Source organism: Mustela putorius, unplaced genomic scaffold (assembly GCF_011764305.1).
Source record: "Mustela putorius furo isolate JIRA1106 unplaced genomic scaffold, ASM1176430v1.1 tig00000785_pilon_pilon_pilon, whole genome shotgun sequence".
Lineage (NCBI taxonomy): Eukaryota > Metazoa > Chordata > Mammalia > Carnivora > Mustelidae > Mustela > Mustela putorius.
In genome coordinates this window covers 10,332,232-10,356,608 of record NW_025421480.1, presented here as the reverse complement: position 1 = coordinate 10,356,608, position 24,377 = coordinate 10,332,232, and the positions used below count along the sequence as shown (strand labels likewise).

General features: G+C 53.5%; 1 protein-coding gene and 1 long non-coding RNA gene across 2 annotated transcripts; one reads left to right on the top strand and one right to left on the bottom strand.

Moving 5' to 3' along the window:
- Positions 1-5,905: 5,905 nt before the first annotated feature.
- Positions 5,906-9,599, bottom strand: LOC101672339. Its single transcript, XR_001180190.2, has 3 exons — positions 9,472-9,599; positions 6,610-6,767; positions 5,906-6,494 (listed from the first exon to the last, which is right to left on the bottom strand). It is a non-coding gene; the product is annotated as an uncharacterized LOC101672339 (long non-coding RNA).
- Positions 9,600-12,336: 2,737 nt separating this feature from the next.
- RD3 (RD3 regulator of GUCY2D) lies at positions 12,337-23,816 on the top strand. The gene is made up of 4 exons (XM_013058459.2): positions 12,337-12,395; positions 19,151-19,201; positions 19,545-20,022; positions 21,661-23,816. The coding sequence occupies exons 3-4, from the start codon at positions 19,727-19,729 to the stop codon at positions 21,956-21,958; spliced, it is 594 nt and encodes a 197-aa protein (XP_012913913.1). The 5' UTR covers positions 12,337-12,395; positions 19,151-19,201; positions 19,545-19,726; the 3' UTR covers positions 21,959-23,816.
- The last annotated feature ends 561 nt before the right edge of the window (positions 23,817-24,377 follow it).

Here is a 24,377-nt window from a genome sequence, read left to right as displayed (position 1 = left end):
TGGATGCACTGCCAGGAGCCTCAGGGTTTGGTCTGGAGCTCGGTGGGCAGGGATGACCCCTGGAAGGACAAGATGGGACTCTGACTGGGCCCCTGTCCACAGCCAGAAGCCTGCCCCTGGGGACAGGTCCGGGTCTGCGCTGGAGGCACCTTGCTGTCCTGAGGGCTCCAGGAGAGTCTGGAGTAGGAGGAATGAGAGAGCCCGTTCACCACCCTGCTCCTTCTCACAGAGCTAAGGTCTCCACTATTAGGGTGTCTTTTGTTAGAACTAAGGAAATGGGGGCCATGCATTCTGCCCCTCAACATGGCAGTGCAGTAACACAGAGAAATGGGCCCCAGAGTTTACTGAGGGGGCTATTCTGAGTAGGGCTCTCGCTGGACAAGATGTGTTACATACATATCTCCTCTGGTCCTTACAGCTCTCTAAGGAAGGTAATCTTGCCCTAAATTCTACCCGAGGCTCAGAGGAGTTCCAGCATGAAGCTCAGATCACACAGCAAACAAGTATGGGTCTAGGTTTGAAACTAGAAAGGTACAGGTCTTTGAAGAGCCCCACTCCTCATCCATAAGGCCCTGCTGCCTCTATGCTGAGCTCCCATGAGTTTGAGGATGATTCTGGGCTGCTCAGCTCAGACACCAGAGAGCAAAGGGTTTCTGAGGCTTTCTGGACTCAGGGAATGGGTGCTAGGTTTCTCCACAGCCCCAGCACACAGGAATCTGTCCTGGGGCAGATTCTTGGGCCCTGGTGAGGGAGGACCCATATTTGCTAATAAAATGAAACAAAGGATGTGAACGTGTTTTGTGTGGTCAGGTGGTTTGCAAATGCAAAATGATTGCCCCTGACTTTCCCTCCTGGGCGCCGTGACTCTCCAGCAAATGAGTATCTTGGGTTTCTGTGTTTAATCCTTCCTTGGTGAAGTCATCCAACAGATTCACCCAGCCCCACAAGGGTGGTCTTACACGACTTGTGTCCACCCAGGACAGCATGGATCAGACAGATTGTTTATAGTTACACGTCCCCTAAGATGATCTTGTCCAACTCTAGAGTCAAGCAGATGCTTTTGTTTTTACAGAGTGAATTATTATGTGCGTGTCATGTTTAGCCTGTTCAGAAGACCCAGCCGGGCAGGGAGTCTGAATTCGACAGCCCTTTGAAGAAATGTTCAAGCTGAGAGAAGCTCTACAGTTCTCTCTGAGCATCCCAACCATCCAGAACATCAGGTGCCCTTAGCACAAACAGAAAAGCTACTGGCTAGGAAATCAATGAATAACCTTCTCTTTTTCTTCAAGAGTCCTTTTAAAATATCAGACTGGTTTTCAAGGGCAATGTAGACACAGATCGAACACCTTGAAGAGAATCCCAGCACACAGGCAGTCATATTCTTTGCCGAGGATAACACGGGAATTCTGGCACAACACCAGGGCTTTCTGGGGTGCAGTTTACCTCCCCACCTTTATCCATGTATACACCCACCGTGGTGGGTCCTGCTGTTTCTACAGGATGGGAAGCTAGAAAGCAAATTTGACACAATTATTATTTTATGGCTGGATAAAGTCTGGGCTGTTGATGTTGCATAATTTGTAAGTAGCCGCTCCGTTGGTGGACGGCGAGATCGCTTCTAGTATGTGTCAGAACAAGTTTGGGGTCTTGGTTTCTCAATTCCCATGACCAATTTCCTCCCCGCGGGGCTTCCAGAGATCCCAGGCAGCTGGCAGCTCCCACCTAGCAGTGAAAGGGGCCTCTTGCCCCAGTGACAAGTGCGCTGGGGGCTCAACACGCCTTGTGGCCCTCTGGGCCGTTGCTTCTCTGTGGTCTGATTGCACGGCCCTGCTCTTTTTTTTCCTGACCGGTTGTTTGGCAGGAGGGGGTTAAAGTGCCTCTGTTTTGTCTTCTGAGGAAAGAACCAAGGGCACAGGTGAGAGAAACCCTGGGAAGCCTGCTGCTACCTTCTGGCAATTTCCAGCAGCCAGTACAGGGTCTTAACAGGACAGGTGCTTGGCTTCCACTGACATCCTGACTCTTTCACCAGCCCTGGATTTCAGATGCAACCCCTACTCCTCCTGTCCCTGGGGTCCCTCCTTAAACAGCCCACCAAGGGTGTCTATCTATTTGAAAGACTGCTGAAATACCTCCTCTTCCAAGCAGCCTTCCAGGATTACGAAAAGAGCAAATAACATGGAATTCCACCCAATGCACGTGCACGCGCACACACACGCACACACACACATACACCACCTCCTTGTCCCCTCCAGATAAAGCGCTTGTAACCCAGAGAAAATGAGAACATGAGATGTATTTGGTGCTCATGACCAAAGCTTAGGGAGTATGTGCCCAGGGGCTTCTATCTGACTGGTGGATGCCATCAAGGCAGCAGGGGGCAGGGGAAGTTTGGAAGAAAGGAGCACAGCTCACTGTCCGGGCTTTGTCACACACCTGCTGTGCTGTGTGAGCAAGTTGCTTGCCCTTTCTGAGCTCCTCATCTCAGCCTTGTGGGAGTAAAGGGCATCCAAGCCCCCTGCTGCTCTGGGATTCTCTCCACTGAGCAACCCAGGGACAAGAGAGGGGTGTGTGTGGTGCAGGAGAGAGTGGGAGCTGGGAAACCGGGGGCTGCTATCAGGGGGCCTCCCTGGATCTCTGCGGTGCCTTCAGCCCGCAGCACACGGCTTTGCTTCCCTTCTCTGGCTGGAAACCCGGGGGGCACAGAGGAGCCGGCCTTCTCCACCTCCAACCGAGGCACCAAGCATGGGGCTGACACAAAGTCGGTGCTCAGTGAGCCTCTGCTGAGGGGATGAGTGGGGCTGGGGATGTGCAGGGGGGCCGGATGTGGAGAATGAAAACCGTGCACTTGGAGTTCCCCCAGGGCTCATGGAGGCTCGAGCCATTTGTGAGTCTGTCATAAAGAACTCTGGGGGAAAGGCTTGTTCTCTGTCCTTTGTATGCGACAGAAAGGCATCTGCGCGGACTCCTGGGGGAAGATTGCACCAGGTCGGCCGGTCTGTTGTCCTGGGCATGTCTTCTCTGTACAAAGCCACTGTGGAAGGAGGCTCCCTGCCGACATGAGGTTCCCCAGGGACAGGGTCGCTCAGACCTGAGGCTTCTCGCTGTGGCTCACCGCTCAGGTCTTCGAATGAGCAAGCTTGGCCCTCAGGGAGGTGGCTGTGAGAGGGGACCCCGCTACGTGGAGGACAGGCGTCCTGGAGCCAGCAGGACAGAGAGTCCAAGCAGCAGACAGGAGACCTGGCAGTGGCTGAGAAAAGTCGATGTCCACAGGGCATTGACGGAGTTTACAGCTCAGGATGTGATGAAAACCCCCCCAATTCAGTTTGTCCAGAAACCCTTCCGTCAACTCCGGCTGAGGGCATAATTCTTTCTGGGGACTGAGGCTGAGCCCAGTGTTAAGGGTCACACAGAGCAGGTGTCGGCATACTGGGGTGGCTACCCCAGGGGGACTGGTCCCTGCGCGCCCATGGCAGTGTCCACCCAGCAACCTGCACTACTGCCCTGTTGCTATTGGCTCTTCCCGGGCAGCTCACTACTTGACCTCTTGGTGACATTTAAGGTCACACCCACCCCTACATTTCGACTTTTCCAGAAGCAGAGCCCAGGACAAGGCTGTGGAGGTGGCTCTTGGAGCCTGGGAGGAGGCAGGAGTGAGGCAAGAAGGAGGGAAACCAGCCCAGGGTGTGTTAGCAGCGCCACCACCGAGAGCCGCTGGGTCTGAGTCCCTGGGGGGCCCCAGGGACATGACATAATACCTTCCAATGGACAGGAGTCTGGAGCGTTTATCTGCCAGCTCCCATCCCCCACAGGTTGAAGACGGTCCCCAGTGACACTAGCTGCCCCATGCTTGGGGTCTACAGTCACAGGTGGGCCCAGTGGGAGTCCTCAGGCTCAGGTGGTTGTGAGATCAAGCGGGTGTTGTCAGTTAGAGGAACCTCTGACTTCTAAAAGAACTGCCCTCTAGAGCTGCGCTCGGAGCAGACACGGGCCATCAGATGGGCCGGGGACACCAGAGGCGTCACTGCTGACCTTCCCTGATCACCCTTCCTCCGTCTCTCTGGGGGTCCTTCTCCAGACCCATTGTAAATATCTGCTAGTGCTGCTTATCTCCACTCCCTCTCCTAAGTGCTCACATCCTATATAACACGGCCCGGCGTGTCACTGGGGCCCTGGGATGGTGTCAGGACATTGGAGAGATGCATTACCAGGAGGTGCTTACTTAATTCCCCTGTGTTCCTTTGCACAGGCCTGGGTGGGGACGCAGCTGAACTAAGCGAGGGGCGCCCGGCTCCCTGGTGCTTTCCCAGCCTGTTCCTCCCGGGCTGGAGGGTCTGTCCCAGGCTTTCTTCTCTTGTGGTCCTCTGTGATCTGAGTCTGTCCACCTGTGCCCAGAGCTACCCCTTTACCCTGCTCCTGACCACCCCCACATCTGTATCTTTCCCCAAACCCTTTCTCCTGCGGCGTGGAGCTGCCGTGGATCTCTCCGCAGGGAGTCACACAGTCCGCTCCACGTCCACACGGCCAGAGCTGAGCCCGGCTTCCCCGCGGATGTCATGTCTCGCCACCCCCCAAGTCAGAGCGCCCGGACAACCCGACCTCCCCCTCCTTCTTCGCACCTGGTTCAAACAGCCTCTTCAGAGGCGGGCAGCGGACTCACCACCGGGCTGCCCCCATGCTCGGGGCTCACTGGTGCTCTTCCTTGGGAACTGATTCTAGAATCTATGAAGGTGCACATGCGACATTCAGGTCCACGTGGTAAACCCCCCACACAGTCACACCTTCTCCCATGTCATTCTTCCCAGGCCCCAGGGCATCCCCTCCACGGTCTCACACCGGTGCCCACCCATTAGTGTGTGCCACCTCAGGCTTTGACCTCCCTAATGCACTGCCACACACCAGACCCCCTCTTCCCACTGGTTTTCCATTACTTGGCCTCCTCCCAGAGCATTTCCAGCTTGAGCAGAAGGGGCTCCCCTGCATTCCTAGGTCTACCCTGCCTGATACTGGATGCAACCTGCCCAGGCCCCTTGGGGTCACCCTCTGATGGCCCCCCGGCTTCAGCTACCCCTTTATCCCCCACGGTGTGCACTTGGCACCTCACAGCCCATCCTGGCTTCTGTCTGTTGCCTGCGGTCCCTGGAGCCGTGACAGTTCATCTCCCGGGGCACTTTCAGGTTCAGGGAGAACTCAGGGGCAGGTCTGGGAGTCTGGGACATGCGCTTAGCACAGACACCGGGCTCAGGCTGCTCTCGCTGTCATCTTCCATCCCACGCAGGGCAAACCCGTATGTGGCAAGTGCTGGGGCTTGGGCTCCCTGTCCCTCCGCGGGGGATGCGGAACCCCGTGCTCAGGAAACAGCGCCAGGCACAGCCGAGTCTCATGAGCTGAGATAATGTCCTAAAAGTCGCTGCAAACGGTGAATTAGCAAATACTGAACAATTGTTCTTGGGGGAAATACAGGGTGAGTTTCCCAAAAGCCTCTGGTCATGACGTTTGTGCCAACCGTTCCATCCGTAACCTCATTTTGCGTATTTCTGGCTAAAGAAGTGTTATTTTTGTATATTGTTGACTCGTGAACACTGAATTCACGGCCAAGAGCGCTGTAACTCGGACTTGGACGGAGCTCGGGTATTTTCTCTGTAAGGCACGTCACAGCCCGCTTGTGCTTTGGACCAGCATGTGGCACTCCAAGCGCCACGCTTGGGGCCGTGTCAGATGGAGAATCACCAGCAAAAAGGACCAAGTGGGGAAAGTGTGGCACTAACCAGACCGTGACAAAGACACTTGTTCGCAGTGCGAGCGCTGAGACAGGAAGGTCCAGGGTCGCTTTGTTCAGCCTCAGCTGGGCTTGCCGGGCGAGTCAAATTTTTCAATGCTTTGTAAAGGTCCGGAATGACCACAAAAGAGTCGTGAGCATTGATTTGGGGATAACAGATTTTAGCGAGTAGGAACATTGGCCCATATGGAAACCGTGAGTAATGAAGGTCAGCTATATGTACAGAACTAAGATTGGAGCTTCAGGGAGTGGAGAGGAGGGAACAGCGGCGAAGACAGGAAAACTTACTAGGGTTTACCACGGGAGCTAAATTTCGGGAGCTAAATTTCGAGGGATAAGTAAGACTTCCCCAGCGGGGAGTGCCCTTGGGGCAGAGGGTGCATTGTGCACAAGGCATGAGACAATGTGGAGTGCGGTGATTAATTTATCTGGGATGAGGGTAGGAAACCTTGGAGGGAACATGTCAGGAAGAGCTTTGATCTCCAGGAACCAAGGGAAGGGCCCAAGGTTTCCACAGCGATCCCTACTCACAGGGCTTTCCACTCGTTAGGGTTGGGCCAATGCTGTGGCAGAGAAACCCCAAATGGCTTGACTCACACATTTCTTGCACTATTAGAGTTCAACAGGGGTGACTGGTGGACGGTCTTCCACATAATTTAGACCATGCCTCCTTCCAAACTGTGGCTCCACTGTGCTCCAGGACCCAAGTCCTTGCTGCCTATCAGCAAGTGGGAAAAGATGGAAGGTAAAAGCCTGCATTAGAGACATTCTAAGCCCGACCTTACAGTGGCCCTTATCCCGTCCACCCACATTCCGTCGTCACTTGGTGCTACCTGGATGCCGGGGAGGCTGAGCGACGGAGTCCCCGTGTGGACAGCTGCTTCCCAGAAACGTGTCTATACTCGGGAAGGGAGCATGAAGCTTTGGTGGACAGTTAGCTTTTTCTGCCACCAAGGTTCTCAGGTCGGTCTATCAAAACACAGGGCAGCATCTGAAAGAAGTTGGTAGTAAGTGAATGCTATGGAAATGGGTCTAGCACAGAGTAGACAGTCAACACTCTGTGAATGAATGAATGAGAAATGCTTTGTGCCTCTCTCCTCAGTTCCCTTTAGTTTGATGCATTTGAGTCTAGAGGGAAGAGAGAGGAAAAAGGACAGAGAAAGGGAGCTGGGCCTTAAACAAGTCAGCCAGGGGGAAGGTGAGCATTTTCATCTTTCCTGTCATCAGATACAATGCTGCCTTCACTTGGAGAAGAAAATGTGGCCGCAGAAATGGACAGACAGCTGTCTGGAGAGAAGAGGTATGAGTAAATGCAAGTCTGGTCCGTATCTATGAATATTGTGTCAGCTTAATACAATCTCATTCAGAATTTGGGCTACACAGACCTTCTGTAGGACTCTGAAAACCCAATGCACGACCGAGTGATTAGAAATGGTTTGGAGCAGCGCCTGGGTGGCTCAGTGGGTTAAGCCTCCGCCTTCGGCTCAGGTCATGATCTCAGGGTCCTGGGATCGAGCCCCATGTCGGGCTCCCTGCTTCCCTCTTCCCCTCTGCCTGCTCCTCTGCCTACTTGTGGTCTCTTTGTCAAATAAATAAATAAAATATTTAAAACAAAACAAAAAAAAAGAAAGAAAAAGAAAAAGGAAGGGTTTGGAGCAGTCCTCACTGTCTGGAAGGAAGCCAGGGAGAAGGGAGAGGGAGGAGCACCCCAATAGGGCAGCCTGACATCTGGGGTCAGGGACCTTCTCCAATCTCTCCTTGGTTTCTAATCTAGCCTTGTGCCCAGCAGCTTCATAATTCCACACCTCCAATTTATTAACCAAGTGCCGTCTGTGAGGCGACGTCATGAGTCCCACTGGTGTTTCTCCCTCTGAATGGCAGCTGGATATTTAACTATGCTTCAGCAACTCCCTCTGATGTCAAATGAGAGAAAAAACAAGCACCACCTTCTCTCTCTAGTACAAAGTCACACTCAGCACGGATAATCCCAAAGCCTCCGCAGGCTAACAGATCAGAATAAATCAGCAGTCAGCACAAACGCCAAGCCTTCTTTGAGTTATGGCGTCAAGGCTGCAGGCAGGGGCTACCCCTGGCATCATGGAAAAGGCAGGAAAGGAGCCAGCTGTGTCAGGAAGGAAGACACAAAACCTCTGTCATCTGCCTGCATGTTCCCCAGAGCCACAGGTCAGGAGTTCAGAAGCTCACCGCTTGCTGCGATGAAATCTTCCTTTTGATGGCTGATGACATTGACCCTTTCGATCTCATTTACATTAATTGTGTGTGTGTGTGTGTGTGTGTGTGTTTGAGGGTGAGGTGTTAAGACTAATGCATGACCCTAGAAAAGGGATACATTTTTTCATTCAAACAGAATGGCCAGTAATAGACCCAAGGTCGTACAGTAGGAAGACAGAAGTCTTTAGCTCTGAACCCTAATACTGTCCCTGCTCCCTGTGCTCCAGCGAGATTTCCATCTCTTACTCCTCTGACAGGCCTCCCAGAGGCTCCACTGGGATGCTTGCAGGGGGAGGGGAACAGGATCTCCCAGTCCAGCCACCTCCGACCAGCATGCCAGCACAAAACAGTGCTCTGGACCTCTGTGTGGCATGAATCCGTATGTGACTTGGTCGCGTTGAATCACTTCTAGTACCTTCCCCCAAAGGAGAGCAGAGCCTTCTTGTCCTGCTAGTCCATACCCCCACGCCTGGCACAGAAATGCCTTAGAATTTCTGCCCTTGAGGATGTGCCAGGGTGGAGGTGGGAACTTCTGGTTACCGGCCTCGGGTTGCTGTGGCCTCAGCTGGCCCTGGGGCAGGGGCCACGTGGGAACTGTGGGAACCGTGAAAGCACGTGAGCTCAGCTCCCCAAAATGTGGCGTCCTCCAGGGCCAGCGGCTCTCTGCGCCGTGAGCTGGTCAAGAGAAGGAACGTCCGGACCGGACTTGAGAGCCCTGCTTGAGAAGCCGGATGAGGAAGGCAGAGTCACCCGGCGGAAGCAAGCGTCCCTCGAGCACAGAGTGGCCGAGCTTCCCGGGAGGAGCCCGACATGCGGGCAGGCAGGTGGACAGGCCAGGCCGGGTCATCGTTGCTTAATCTCCCCTGGGCTGTGCGTTCTGCTTCACTTTGCACACCGTCAGGGCTCAATGTGTCCGGCAGGCCACCCGGCATCTGGCGGCCGGCGCCGCAGCACCCGAGGGCCCAAGCCGCTGGCAGCGTGACAGGCATCGTGCCAGCGGCCCCTCACGTCAGGTGGGCGCAGGCTGGGCCTCGGGGGGGCCCCTGGATCCAGCCCGCGGGAAGCGCGGGGACAGTGAGGAGGCCCACGGGCCAGTGTGGGGTCCCGGAGAACAGCCACAGAAGGCTCACGCCAGCCCCGCAAGATACCCGAACACCTCCCAGCCAGTCCGAGGTCCATGCTCCCTCTTCTCCCTGGACTCCTTCCTGGGGCTTGTCCCCTTCTCCAGAAAGTCAGCAGAACTTCCTGCCCTTGAGCTTGCCTTGAGGGAAAGAGAGGAGTCCGAGCAGCAAAGAGGAAAACAGGTAAGGATGCAGGGGGGCAAAAGTGAGCCCCCAGCACCTGGAATCGCCCCTCTTCTGGAGGAGGGGAGCAGGCGGGGAGAGGGGAGCTGCACCACGATGGGCTCCCCATGTGCCCCCAGCAGCCCACCCCCACCCCTGTTGGTGCCACCCTACGCCCACCTCTCCCCAAGCGCGGCGGGGGCGGGACGCAGGCGCTCTTCACCACCTGGGTCTTCCCAGCATCTGGGTCAGGCCAGCCAGGCTGGCTCTACAGATAACACAGCTGCAGGTGAAAGAGGCTTAGGTGGGTCTCCATGGCAACCGCAGAGCAGGGGCGGGGCCGCTGCCTCCGAGGTTCCGGAGGAGCTGTGCTTCTGGCCTCCTGGGACAGGCGCACACACTCCACAAACACCAGCCCAGGCTGGATCCTTCCTCCGGGGGTTGCTTTCTCTCCCTACAACTGCTGAGAGACAGAGAGGGAAGAGCCGGAGGCAGCAACCCACCGCGATGAGAAAGAAGAGGGAGAGGTCTAGGAGGTAGTCTTCGTCCCCCGGACTCGCTCTTCTCTCCAGCTGGAAAGCAGACGGCAGGACCCCGCGGGACCCTTCACCCCCGGAGAGGCTGGCCTCAGAAAGCCAGGTAAGAAGGTGGTCTCCCCGGGAGACTGTGGCTTCCCCACCCGAACCCTTGAAGCGGCAACCCCACCTGAAACCTTCTGGACGTTAGAGCAGAGGCCGGGCAGAGCCTGGAGCTGGGAGGGGTGGCTTCGGGGCTGCGGGGGCTGGGGACAGCCTCCTGAGCTGTCGGAGCCCAGGGCCCGGATGGTTTCAGGGAGGGCTCCTCCGTCCCCATCCGTCCCACAAGGGTCGGTGAACTCCGAGGGATCCTCGGGGCTGTGACCTGTCCTGTGGGAAGCCACAGGTCCATCTGCTCTGGAACTGGCAAGCCCCAGCCTTTTCTCTTCTGCTTTGATGGGGAGGCCCCGCGTAGGGGGAAGAGAGGTGAAACCCACGAGATTCATCGATTTGAGAATCGTGACTCAAGCACCTACTAAGAGCAGGCTCTTGGGACACAGCTGTGCCCAAGCCACTAGGGTGGTGTGTAGACCTCGGGCTGTGAGCCCCGGTGACACACCGGAGGGGTGGCCTGACGGAGCTGTGCGGGTACGTTTCCGGGGGAGGACAGAGCTTGGGAAGAGACGTCTGAGCAGTGACCAGAGGGTCAGCATAGAGTTCCCTGGGGATCGGCCACCCCTCTCCACCCCCACAATGACTATGGTCATTTGGGCCTGAGCACTTGACCCCTCCTGGTTGCACCTCTGCCTCAGAATGAGGAGGACTGGCTGCCATTCATTCATTCATTCATTCAGGAACCATCTATGAAATGTCTACTACATGCCAGCAGATTCAGCAAATAGAGCTCTTGCCTTCTCAGAGCTCAGAGCTGGCAGGGGAGAGAGGAAAAGAACCAAAAAAGTGAGAAATGTATTCGTTACAGATGCCGTCAGATGCTGGGCCCTCGTGCCTCCAACGGCAGGCACCCAGCTCCACCTCGGGGGCCGTCAGTGAGGGGCAGGCAGAGGGGAGCCGACCCTTGAAGTGAGCCTTAGAAGAGGAGCAGGTGTTCGTCAGGTGGCCCGCAGGTCAGCAGGTCGGGCCGATTCACACTGGGCCTGGTGGAGTCCCGGTGGCTTTTCTACGATGCTGAAAAGAAGTGAGGTTAATTCGTGATCTATGAAGTGGGCTTTGGGCCTTGGTTCTAACAGGACTGGAAGGAATTCAGAGACCAGAGCGCTTACTCTCTGCACATGTTTCAAGGCCTCTGCCCAGAAAGAGGGTCTGGCTTCAGCAGAGTCACATTGCTTGGTCTCTGAAGCAGGGGGCAGCTTGGACAGTCCAAGAAGTTGCCACCCCATGCCCGTGGGCCTGGGGGACACGCGAGGCAGCCCTCGCTCTGGCCAGCAGACACCCCAGGTCAGTTGTTAGAGCCCTGCTTCGGTGGGGGGCCTGGGCACCGCTCCCTTTGTACTGAGACAACAGCTTCCTGACCAGGGCTCTACCGTCCCTCCCTGGCTGGCCACGGGGCTAGCGGCCTGGCACTCCCCAGAGGCAAGGGATCCTCTCATGCCTGATGTAGGGGTCTCAGAGCCTTGCTTCTAACTCGAGGACACACCCCTGATTGTTCCCTCCGCTGAGACCATCCCCGCTCCCCTCTGACTGCTAACTGCCTGGGACCAGATGCCTCTTGCCCTGGAGCTTGGGGATGGTTTTTCTAGCGTATCTAACGAGCCACAGCTGGTGATAGTGTCTCCCAGGGAGCCACGGAAAAGAGGTTATCCTCAGGGATGTTCAAAAACAGGCTGAAGGAAGAGCTCAGAGAGTCTGGGGGTGGAAGGGATAGGAAGGGGAAGGAAAGGTAGTGAATGCAGGAGCTCTTAGCCCAGTGATGCTGAAAGGCAGAGAGCGCATGGGAGGGCTTTCCTGCTGGTGGGGGTAGACTGAGGCTACCACCTGAAACTGCCCTCCATCCAGGGCGCAGAGCTCTCCCAGTGCCATGACCAGAAGACAGGGTTAGGGCAAGGCCGGGAGCAATGCTGGAGTCAAGCTTGTGCCAAACCATAGGGTCCTTTGGAAGTCTCTAACACCTTGGGACACATCCTCAGCAAAATGCTTCTAAACACATAAAATTCAGTTAGGAAAGAAACCAGCTGTACTTGAAATGTAGCTATTTATGTATTTTTTAAAAATCAGTTTAAGATCTAGTAATCTATGTGCCTCTCCATCAACATGTAAAATGATGAACTCTAGTGGCAGGGCTAATCCCTCCAGGAGCACACGGTCAGGAGGGAAGGGACAAAAGGGACACAAGCTAGGACGGGCCTGTGGAGCGAGGGAGCCGCTGCAGTCCGGAGTACAGTGCCATGAGGCATGTGCCCACCCTGCCCGCGGCCGATGCCCAGCTCAGACGAGGCCGGCTGGTGTTAGGAGACGAGCACAGCTTTTGGCAGAGTAAACCTAAGTTCAATTCTTCCGCCTTTCTATCCCTGCCAGATGCTGCCTGTGTCCAAGCCACCTGCACTGCTCCAAGCCTCAGTCTCCCTGTCTGTAAGTTGGGGTAATAAGGTACCTACTTCCTGGTACTGTGAAGATCAGGAAAAGATGTCCACATAAGGGCTTTATAAATGAACAAGACATTGAGGTTTACAAACTCAGGTAGGGAAAAGAAAAACACCCTTCTTTATTTTCAGTAACTCCCGGAGGGAGCCCCAGCACGGCAGCCGGCCCCCTGCACACTCCCACCTGCGTGTGGCCGGGCGGGGTGTGTCGGAAGCCAAGCCAGCCCAGCATCCGCCGAGGCTCACTCCCTCCACACCCAAGGGCATCTGTGCAGAAATGCCACAGTGCAGAGGAACAAGTCATTTCCACCGGGTAGAATGAGTTGGGAAGGCTTCCTGCAGAAATTGAGTTCTGAGTTAGGTTTTCTCCCCAAGCTTTAAATTGTGACTATGCTCCGAGATGCAGGAGAGTTGGAAGGGGAGTGCCCTAAAAACCCATAAAACACCCCGGGAGAAAACCACCATGAATACTTTGCCCTACTTGCCCTCTCTGTGAGTATGTGCATGTGTATGAGACATTTTTCTGAAGAACTGGAAGAGAAGACATTGCTGACCGTGATACTTCAGCCTTGAACCTTTCCACACGGCCTCCTAAGTTGGGCTATGTGTCCCTTTTCCCCTACAACCATAACACTATCTTTATACCTAAAAAGATCAACACTCCTTCCCTAACCTAAGTTCATATTCCAATTTCCCCCAATGTCCTAATTGGTTTTTTGTTTGTTTGTTTAATTTTTAAAAGATTATTTATTTGAGAGAGAGAGAGTCAGAGATAAGGACAGAGATCTCACACGAGCAGGGGGAGGGGCAAAGAGAGAAGCAGACTCCCCGCTGAGCAGACTGCCCCCCCCAGCTCGATCCCAAGCCCCAAGATTATGAACTGAGCCAAAGGCAGATGCTTAATCGACTGAGCACCCCAGGCACCCCAAGTCCTAATTGTATTAAACAAGGATTCAATTAATGTTCGTGCATTGGCGGCAGGTTGTATGTGCTGGTGACTGAATGGGAAGCAGGCATTCATCCTGGGAAGGTTCCAGAGTCACCATGGTGCTGCCGAGGCCCAGCCGTGAGCAAGAGTGTGAGGGGACCTGAAGCTGTACAGACTGAGGAGTCTGGCTTTGCCACAGAGGGAGGGGGTTAAACCAGATTTGGGGGATGGGGAGGAGTCGAATCCAGATTGTACGAAGTCCCCAGGGAAGACTACGCTTGCTGTTCTGATGAGTCTTCTGGGTGTCATGGGACCCCATTTGGCCATCACATTCTTCCCCAGACGGTCACAACAAGACTCAGTGGGGGCTTGGCTATGGGTCAGGTCCTGGGGATGCTGTGGGCTAAGCCAATGACCTCTGGCGTCAGTGCGGCTGGCCCGCCTCTGTCCTGCTCTCTCTCTCTTTATCCCTCTTTCCCTCCTTTGCCCCTTTAAGAACTTAATCAGACCTGCTAAAGAGCCTCTCGGGACAACAGCTGGCACCGGAGACAGAAATAGCTTCAGCAGAAACCTTGTCTCTGTGCATGGCTTCAGCCCTGCTGAGGGCTGGGGGACGAGGGAGAAAATTCAGAACCTGCCCCTTGCTCTTAGGAAGCTCCACCACCTGGGCCAGAGAGGCTGAGAGCCCACAGAACCCAAGACTCAGGCGAGGTCACCCCGCACAGCCCCGGGTGAGCACCTGTCTTTAGAGGCCAGCTCGGGTCAGGAGCCCAGCCTTGAACCCAGAGGAGAGGGACCCTTCCTGGGGTTGCACTGTAGACCACACCTTGGCTTTCTTCTAGCCCCACCATCCTGGGGCAAAAAGTCTGGGGATTGGGAAGACATGCACACCTGGAGGTCACTTCCCCTCCAGATCAGGCCTTAGATTCTTAGATCCAGAATTCCCGGCCCAGACAGTCTCCCGTCTACTTCCAGAGCCTGAGCAAAGTCTCCTCTTGGGCCCAGTCTCTCCAGGGTGGGCGACATCATCAACATGAACAGTCCCAGGTCTGAGTGTGGCAAAGAAGTGGGGGTTGGTACGCATGTGGATGGGCCTTAGACGTGAAAGCTGGGCTGTCCCCACATGTTTGCCAGGTCCCTCGTGGTGTGAGAAGAGAAGGGAGACAGGGTGAGGGTCAGAGCTGGCTCAACCCATGCTGCTGTGTTCTAGCAAAGAGCCTCTCCTGGGCATCCCAGAATTCTCAGTTTGGATCCGAGCCCGATTTTGTTATTGTTTTTGTGAAGGTACAGTTGACAAGGAAGGAAAAGCAAATCATATTTTATTGAATAGTCTGTTAACCTAATTCGTAACTTAAACAAATGTTTAGACACATGGAATGTGAGGTTCTGTTTACGGCACTGCCCTAATCCCCTAGCAAATATGTGGTGCCCTGACCGGGCCTGGGGTGGCTTTGCTGCCAATACTTGGAGGCCAGAAGGGTGTGGAGATAAAAGCTGTCTTCAGTGCCTCCCACCTTTCCTTTCTTCTGTTCCCTGCCACAGGAGGATCCTCTAGGGCTATGGCCGAGCAATTAGCAACAACAGGGATGGGCCTTGAGGGCATTGTGCTAAGTGAAGTGAATCAGACAGAGAAATACCACATGATCTCACTTATATGTGGAATCTAAAACGAAACACTGAGCTCAGAGATAAAGACTGGTGGTTGCCAGAGACAGCAGGTGGAAAGCGGGGGAGGGCCTGGGTGCAGGAGGGCCTAAAGGTACAAAATTCTGGGTATAAAATATATGAATCCTGGGGATGACTATAGTTAATAACATTGTATTGCATGTTTGGAAGTTGGTAAGAGAATAGACCTTAAAAATTCTCATCACAAAGAAGGCAATTGTAACCATGTATTGGGACAGTTATTAACTAGACTTATTAGGGTGATCACCTCACAATATATATGAATATCAAATCATTATGTTGTACATCTGAAACTACTATAATGTTACATGCCAATTATACCCCAGTAAAAGAAAAGAAAATAATGTTCTAGATATGTGCAAAGGCCAAAAAGCAAGAGAAAGCAGGGCATGTTCTGGGAGGGAGTGTGTGTGTGTGTGTGTGTGTAGGGCCAGGAGAAAGGGGAAGTTTGATGAGACATGAAGCTGACCGTGTGAACAGGAGCCACATGATAAAGGACCCGGAAGCCATATGAAGGTGTCTAAGGACATTGGGAACAACCAAAAGCTTTTAAATACCCCTGGGCTTAAACACAGGCCACAGACGGTGACTATTGGAGGCCCCACCCCGCATCACATCAAACAGCATCATAAAAAGGATCCACGTTATGATTACTTTTAAACAAAACTTTGAAAGGGGTTTTACAACTCTAATTTGGAATTATTATCAATTTTTTAATTTCAATTTTTCAGATTTCTATTGATATTTTGAAGCCAGTAAAATTTGCAAGGGAGGAGGTACGGGTGTGACAGGCTCGCAGCTCACAGACCCCATGCTCTATGTTACGGTATCTAATGAAAACGAAATAGTGATATGATCAGGCTTATGATTTAGAAGAATCCCAGTTTCAGGGCACCTTTCAGGGTGGCTCAGCTGGGGATTTGATCTCAGGGTGTGAGCCCTACATTGGGCTCCAGGCTCAGTGTGGAGCCTACTTAAAAAGAAAAGAAAAAGACCACGTTTTCTAAATCTTTGAGTGGAAGCTGTTCAGTGGGTATGGAATTTCGATTTTGCAGGAGGAAAAAGTGCCAGAGAACACTTAATAATCACATAACACCGTGCTTATAGTTACCACCACTGTACTGTACTCTTAAAATAAATCTTTCAGATGGTAAATTTCCTGCTATTTGCTTTTTTTAAAAAAAACACCACAATAAAAGGGAAATAGAGTGGAGATTAGATCAGAAGGACCATCCCTGGGTTGCTGGCCAGAAGCAGCTGTAATACATCTGGCAGATGGTCAAGACCAAAACTAAAGGAGGAAGAGAATGGACAGATTTAGGAGATTGGTAACACTTAAATTTGGAAGAATCAACAGGAATTGGGTGTAAGGTCTGACCGATGGGGCAAAGGAAGAGACAAGGATGATGCATGAGACTGGGCAGCTGGGTCATGCCCACCGCCAGGCCGGGGCCGGGGAGAAGCAGCAGCCACAGGGGCAGGATGTGGAAGCTGCCAGGGGAGGTGTCCAGGAAGCATCTGGACACCCGCACCTGGAGCTCAAGAGACAAGTGGCTTCCGGATTCTGATTTGGGAGCGACGGACATTGAGGAAGCAATCAGAGACGAGTGAAAGGAGTTAGCCTATTAGAACCAGACAGCCTTGGACAGAGCCCCAAGGAACAGCAACAACCCAAGGAAGGCCAGGGGAGGGGCGCCCATTCGGGGTCTGAGAGCGAGTCCCAGGAGGCAGACTGAGGTACAAGGCAGACCAGGGTGGGACCTAGACCAAAGATTGTGGCTTGATGGAAACCAATGGAAGATTCTTTCCACAGGAAGGAAGGGTCAGTGGGGTTGGGTTGGGAAGCCTCAGGTGAGTTAGGACCTGTGCTGTCGGAAGGGGTGTGGCAGGGAGTGGAGGGTGTTTGGAGAGGGGAGGGGGTCTGAGGCAGGTGACGTTCATTCCAAGGCAGCACATCCCTCCACCCTGAGTCCCACTGGTCTCTTCCCCATTCATTCATCTTCCAGGCTGGTGAAACTCCAGGGACAGGTGCCCAGCATTGAGAGGCAGGTGCAGTATGGCCTGGAGGGGTTGCGGGAGGTTAACCGAAGATGTCTTCCTGGGGAAGGAGGGCCTGGGCCAGGTTTAGAAGCGTCCTAGTGTGAGGCTCAGTGGGGCAGAGAAGCGGGAACCATCCTGGCAGTGTCGGTCCTCATGACCACACAGCTCGGCCAATGTCTCCTCCTGAGGAGGGGTCTCCACGTGACAGGAGAGTGTGGAGCCATGGGGGCCGGAAGGGACTGTCTCTCCCGTGGCCGCTGACCAGTGCCCCCTCATTCAGGCGAGGTCAGGTCTGTGGGGCTGCTGGCTCTCCTACCACCATGCCTGCCTGCATTCATTCATCATTCATTCCTTTTTCATTCACTCATTCATTTGGCATTTATTAAGCACCACAGCAGTACCACCCAGCACCAGGGAGGGAAGCATGAATAGGGCATGGTCCTCACCCACGTAGGGAGTCCGGGAGTCAGATGGTCACGCTCCATGAAATGTTCCTGGGGCTGCGAGAAATGTCTGTGCAGAGCACAGTCAGGGGACCAAGTGGAGCGTGGTCACATCAGGAAAAGTGTGTCAGGGAAGGTGTCAGGAAACACTTCCAGAGAGGAGCTGAGTCTCGTGGTAAGTCCCCAGGCAGGGGAGGGAGGGACACTCAGAGAGCAGGGGGCTGTGAGTGGCCCAGCGCCACCAGCAGCCCCTGCGGGGACTGGTAACCCATCCAGACTTGGAGCACCCTTCCATGCGGTTGAATGAACACCTGACCAGGTACCGCTCACTCGTCTGCTGTTAAGCATCAACCTGACCCGTGTACTTGTGAAAACACAAACACCTGCTACTACAGGGAACGCAGCATGTTCACTTACAAGAGGTCCCATTGCCTGATGCGACCAGATCCCTTTGCCTTGGGCAGAGGCTCCTGGTGCTCAGGGGTCTCAACACAGCCCACCCCCATCCCTCACCCCCTTCCCCACACTACGCCCAGCTTTGTGATTCTGAACACAGGAAGCAGTTAAGGGCGGAGAAGCAAATCTAAGTGTCCTGATCCCAAGAACAGAATCTGATGGTTTGTGTCCTTCCCTTCCAACCTCCTGGGGAAGGAGTCAGGGTGTAATTTGAGGCCCCGCTGGTGACAGTCTTAGCTGAGTGGAGGGTGAAAGTTTTAAACTTCCTAAATATAATGGTTGCTAAGGGAATTGGTGGTTCATGGGTAAAGAGGAGGTTTCGTCGATGCCACTCCAGGAGGCTACTGTTGCCCCATAATACTTTTCCTATTTGTGTCTGATTCTCAAGCATTACCAGTTCATTTCTCTGCAGGGTGGTGGGAGGGCTGCCTAAAAATGTGTGTGTCTCCATGCTTCCCAGCTATGTTGTTGAGACTGAGTTCATCCGGTCACTTTTCTCAGCATCTGGAGGGTCTGGGCAGGAAGACCATTGGTGCAGGAATTGGGAGCTTATTAGAGGGGGGGAAGGCATAGACAGGGGAGTTGGGGCATTTCAAAGACCCACTTTAGATTTTAGCCCAGGAATGGCCCTCACCTTCACTGCTGTCAGAGGCACAAACCCATTTCTGACAGGCATCATTCATCCAGCCACCCTTCCAGTCAGCCATTCACCCATCCATCCGTCCATCTGTCCATCCATCCATCCATCCGTCCATCCATCCGTCCATCCGTCCATCCATCCGTCCATCCGTCCATCCGTCCACCATCCATCCACCCATCCACCCCTCTAGTCAGCCATTCACAAAAGCTGTGTTGTACAAGACCTTGTGGAAATATGATGAGTGAAAGTCCCGCTCATGAAGCCGATGTTCCTTGCACACGTCTCTGCTCCTTGCACACGTCTCTTCTTGTACCATGGCTGGGTCTCCACCCAGGACACCTTCTCCATCAGTCCATGTGTCTGAAGCCAGTATTCCCCCTTCAGCCTGCTCTTGTCCACAAGCCTCCCATGACCCCTTAACCCCCAGAGTCACTCCTTCCCCTCCCCATCAGTGCCCACCATGTGCTTCACCACTCCCATGGACCTCTTTCCACTGACATCTCCTGGGCAGCAGGTGCCTGATATGCTTTCCTGTGTGTGTTCTTCCACAGATGTGTACACAATGCTGGATCAGTGCTTCTGAATGAATGAATGAACAGCAGGTAAGCTGTGTCCTTTGCAGGATGAGGTCAACCCCATACAGTTCCCAGCTTCCTTCAGCAGCAGGCTGGGGCATTAAGAAACCCAGGGTGTTTTCCTGTTGGGTTGAATTTTTCCCCCTTAGATAAGATTGTGCAGGAATAAGATTGTGCTCAGCCATACGCAGTATATTTCCTTCTTTATTTGGAGTTCATGGGGATTCCGGAGGCATCTTCCCTGGCCTCCGCCCTCAGGATGTATCCGGGATCATTATAACCGTGAGACTATCATACTTTCATGTGGCACTTAGAGTGCCCCAAGTTTATTCACAACTGCTTCTCACGACAGCCCAATCTTGTCTTCCAGAATTAGAAATGATGGCTCAGAAAGGTTAAGCAAGTTACTCCAGGCCACCCAGCTGTGACGGCGGAGCAGGTTCTCTCGGGTCCCAGCTCTCTTCCTTCCCCCTTGCTCTCCCCCACCCTAACTGACAGAGGGGCCCAGGAAAGACGCACTCCTTCCCTGTCTCGGCAGGGGCTGGGGGGGCCATGTCCCTCATCCCCTGGCTGCGGTGGAATGAAGCCCCCTCCAGGCTGTCCTCCCGGAGGCCCGCCGAGCTGGTGCTGGAGACGCTCATGATGGAGCTGGCAGGGCAGATGCGAGAGGCGGAGAGGCAGCAGTGGGAGCGCGGCAACGCAGTCAGGAAGATCTGCACCGGGGTCGACTACAGCTGGCTGGCCAGTGCCCCCCGGCCCACCTACGACCTCAGCCCTGGCGAACGGCTACAACTAGAGGACGTCTGTGCCAAGATCCACCCTTCCTACTGTGGGCCCGCCATCCTCAGGTAACCCCTGCCCAGGCACGGGGCCCAGCAGGTGCACTGCTACCCCAGGGTTGTGGCTGCAGGGAGAGGGGCCCCGAGGCCAGCAGGACAGGAGTGGGGGCATGTGCATGATCCAGGGATCTGTTAAAAGGAGTGAGGCAGAAGGAGGAATCTGCAAGAGCCCAGAGCACACCAGGCCAGAGCTAAGGGCTCAGAAGGAGGCAGGAGGCAGCTCTTGGGGGACACAGGACTTTTAGTGGGAGAGAACCTCAGGCCTTTGAGTTTCCTGTTCTTCCTGAATTATCACTACCCTGGATTTCAACCCAGCTGGCTCTTTCTCCTCCGTTGGTTTATTGTCCATATTACCTTTTACCTTCTTAGAAAGGTTTTCCAGACAATCTTCCCAAAATTCAGTTTTTAATTATCCTTTGTCACACTAGCATTCATAATAGTTTGCCTCAGGGGACTGTGTGTGTGTGTGTGTGTGTGTGTGTGTGTGTGTGAAGTGTTCCAAGGCCTGGGGCATTGAACACGTAGAGATTTAGAGCTTGGGGACCACAGTGTTCCTGAATATAAATGTAACCTTAATAAAGTTTGACCCACAGGGCCCAGTCTTGGCTGGGTTCATGTTAAAGTCGAAGAAATGTAGTCCAGCAACCAACAGTAATTTCAAAAGTTGCTCGGGTTTACGTGCAGTTCTCAAACACTAGTAAAGAAATACGGGTCCACAGTAAAACGTCAGAACATCCCCCAAATCTCCAGCCACACATCTCTTTAACCAATGTAAGCATCTCTTGTACCCCCTTTTTCTTGGAAATTCTCCTTAAATTCCTTCTCTGTCTCTAGTCCTATCCGTAGCCCACTGGATTTTGTATTCTTTTTCATGCCCTGCCCCCCCCCTTCTTCCTCCAGGCTGAGAATCTTATCCTCTCCAGCTTCTCTTGTTCTGTACTTCGGAATCCCCCCAAAATGTACCTACTTCCAGAAGCACCTGGGGATGGGGGAAGCGGGGGGAGTGGGTCATGGGGATGGGGCTGGGGAGAGAAGCCAGGTGGATACACAAAACCTCATAAATGAGGGGGAGTCTGGGAACACACGTGTGATCGTGATCACCCCCTCACCTTTCCCGTCCCACTGCTGAAAAGTGTGAGAAGTCCTGACTCACAGTATGGTGGAGGAAACCACTAAGTGGGCTTGCTGATAACTGTCCGTCATTTTGAGCTCTAAGCAGAGACGTTTTAGGCAGAGGAAAACCTCACCCAGCCGGTGGCCAGTAGCTTTGGAAGGAGTATCGCAGGGCAGTGACACCATCAGATAGACATTTTGAAGAGATCACTCTGGCTACTGGGGAGAGAAGGGTAGAAGAGGTTAGCCAGAAAGCCCCATATAGGTTAGGCCAGGCCATGGTAGCAGTGGGCTCCCCTTACTACTCTGACATCGATAACCTGAGTCAATGTCAGGATCTTTACATACACAGAGACATAGACATACACATACACACACATATCATACACATACACATACACATACACATACACATACACACACACACACACAGAACGGTAGCTATGACCCCAGTTTACAGATGAGGAAGCTGAGGCCCATAGAGGCTGAAAGTAGCTGGGGCGGTTTGACACCTGCCCGGTCCCACACCCGCAGGTTCCGGCAGCTGCTGGCGGAGCAGGAGCCCGAGGTGCAGGAGGTGTCCCAGCTCTTCCGCTCGGTGCTGCAGGAGGTCCTGGAGAGAATGAAGCAGGAGGAGGAGGCCCACAAGCTGACTCGGCAGTGGAGCCTGCGGCCCCGCGGCCCCCTGGCACTGGCCACCTTCAAGACCCGAGCGCGCATCTCCCCCTTCACCAGTGACATCCGGACCATCTCTGAGGACGTGGAGCGGGACACGCCGCCGCCGCTCCGGACCTGGAGCATGCCGGAGTTCCGGGCGCCCAAAGATGACTGAGCCATTCCCTCCCCTGCCCAGGAGCGGAGCCACCAGCAGGAGGGCATGATAGGCCGGTGACTGGTCCCGTGTCCTGGAACCTCCCCCCTTCCTCTGACTCCCAAGAGGTGTTTCCTTCCCAGGACATTCCGATAAAATGAAGGACTCCGTCAGGCAGCACTCCCCCATCAGCCCTGAGCCCCGAGTTAGGGCTCCGCCAGCATCCATCTCCTCCCTGTCCCTCCCACAAATCAGTGGGAGCATCCCCTCCCCTGCCTCGAAGAGATTCAGGATCTTGGAAGACAAGATCTACCCCTGGGGAGGGGAAGAGTTTGCCAGGACCTGAGTTCTCACCCCCAGTTCAGGGATGTCCTATTCACCCCTTCACCCTGAGTAAGGGGCGCTTGTTGGGTAGTGTGCATTCTCTGCTGGTGGCTGGTCTCACCGTGGCTCCTAGGTCCTTGCCTCTGGGACAGGCAGGGCTGAAAGGGACCACAAAAGCCAATAGGTCACTCTCCTCCGCTAGCGAAATGAACAAACTGAAGCTCAGAGAGGGCAAGATTCTTTCACCTTAAATTGCAGCCAGAATCCCCCAACGGCCGGGAGGTTGTTCTGGGTAGGTATAGTCTCTGCCCAAGTCCTGGGCTGTGATGGGACAACTCCAAGGGCTGTCTCCTCCTGCCAGTGATCTGACACATCTCTGACCTTGGAATCGGCATGGAGGTCTAAGGCAGCTGGGATCAGAGGTAAGATGCCCTTGCCTCGCCCCAAGAGAATCATCATTCAGGATGTGGCCAATGCCTGGCAGCTCCTCCCAGAGCTGAAGCTTCAGGCCTCCTCCTCACCGCTCTGGAGAGCCCAGGGCACGGATTCCAGGGTCCCTTCTCTAACTGGTCATATGAAGGAAAGTGATCTCAAAATCCCTAACTGGTCTCAAAGAACCAAGGGAAATGTTCTGGAAGAGCCACCCTACAGGGTTCACTGTCCTTCCTTTTCTAATATGGTTAGGGCTGGATACGGGACATGTGGTGCTCCAATGTATGGAAGGTCAGGCGGCTTCCCTGGGCTGAAGTGGGGTGTTGGGGGATGGGTGAGGAACGTGTCTGTCCCCAGCTACCAGGGCATGCTCAGAAAATGCAAGTGGATCTTACTAATTAGTCTTAATAAAATGCCAGGAGATAAGTCTGTGGGGACAAAATCCATAGACTCCCTGACCAGGCTCAGTAGAAAAAAAAAAAAATGGTTTTTAAATGATCTGGTTTGGGATTATTTTCATTCAAGTCTGGACAGAAAATCCTAAGATGATGGAAAACCTCTTATCCAATACAGTCAGGATGAAGGAGTTGTTTCATTATATACCTGGCGGCAGTTGAAAAGCACTTAAATGAAAATGTACACCTGAAGCTTCTTACATATTTTATGTTAAGACATAAGAAAAAGTTCATTTAATTGCCAAGCTATGTTCACTCTTTTGTGACATGTATTGTCTGATGAGGATCCCACACTTATGTTTTATTGGCTCATCTGTCCTTTAGTCAGTCATACCAATAAGAACAACTGGCATAAACAAGTTTAGAACGAGCAGAAGGGACCCTCGGTAAGCAGACAGGTCACTTGGCAGGGGCAACAGTGCTGGGGAGAGTTAGAATATGATCTACTAGCTGTGAGCTTTCTGGGTATCCTGGTTGGAGGTCATCTGTTTTCTCGGAGGGAATGGAATGTCAGGGTCAACCTAGCTGTGGGGTATGGGCTATTCAGAGGAGGTCAACTAAGAGAATAACAACTCAAGAAATGGGCAGAAGACATGAACAGACATTTCTCCAAAGAAGACTTGCAAATGGCCAACAGACAGAAGAAAAAGTGCTCAACATCACTTGGCATCAGGGAAATACAAATCAAAATCACAACGAGATACCACCTCATACCAGTCAGAATGGCTAAAATTAACAAGTCAGGAAATGACAGATGTTGGTGAGGATGCAGAGAAAGGGGAACCCTCCTACACTGTTGGTGGGAATGCAAGCTGGTACAGCCACTCGGAAAACAGTGTGGAGGTTCCTCAAGAAGTTGAAACTAGGGGTGCCTGGGTGGGTCAGATGGTTAAGCATCTGCCTTTGGCTCAGGTCATGATCCCAGGGTCCTGGAATCGAGCCCCACATTGGGGTTCTCCTGATGGAGAACAGGAGAAGCCTGCTTCTCCCTCTCTGCTTGTGCTCTCTCCCGGTCATAAATAAATAAAATCTTAAAAAAAAAAAAAAAAAAAAAGAAGAAGAAGTTGAAAATAGAGCTACCCTACAACCCAGCAATTGCACTACTAGGTATTTACCCTAAAGATACAAATACAGTGATGTGAAGAGGCACGTGCACCCCAATGTTTATAGCAACAATGTCCACAAAAGCCAAACTACAGAAAGAGCCCAGATGTCCATCAACAGATGAA

Bases quoted from the DNA above. Each gene is read 5' to 3' on its own strand.
- RD3 (XM_013058459.2), top strand. From the start codon at position 19,727: ATGTCCCTCATCCCCTGGCTGCGGTGGAATGAAGCCCCCTCCAGGCTG. The intron at 20,023-21,660 runs GTAACCCCTGCC...CCACACCCGCAG, and splicing joins TGTGGGCCCGCCATCCTCAG to GTTCCGGCAGCTGCTGGCGG.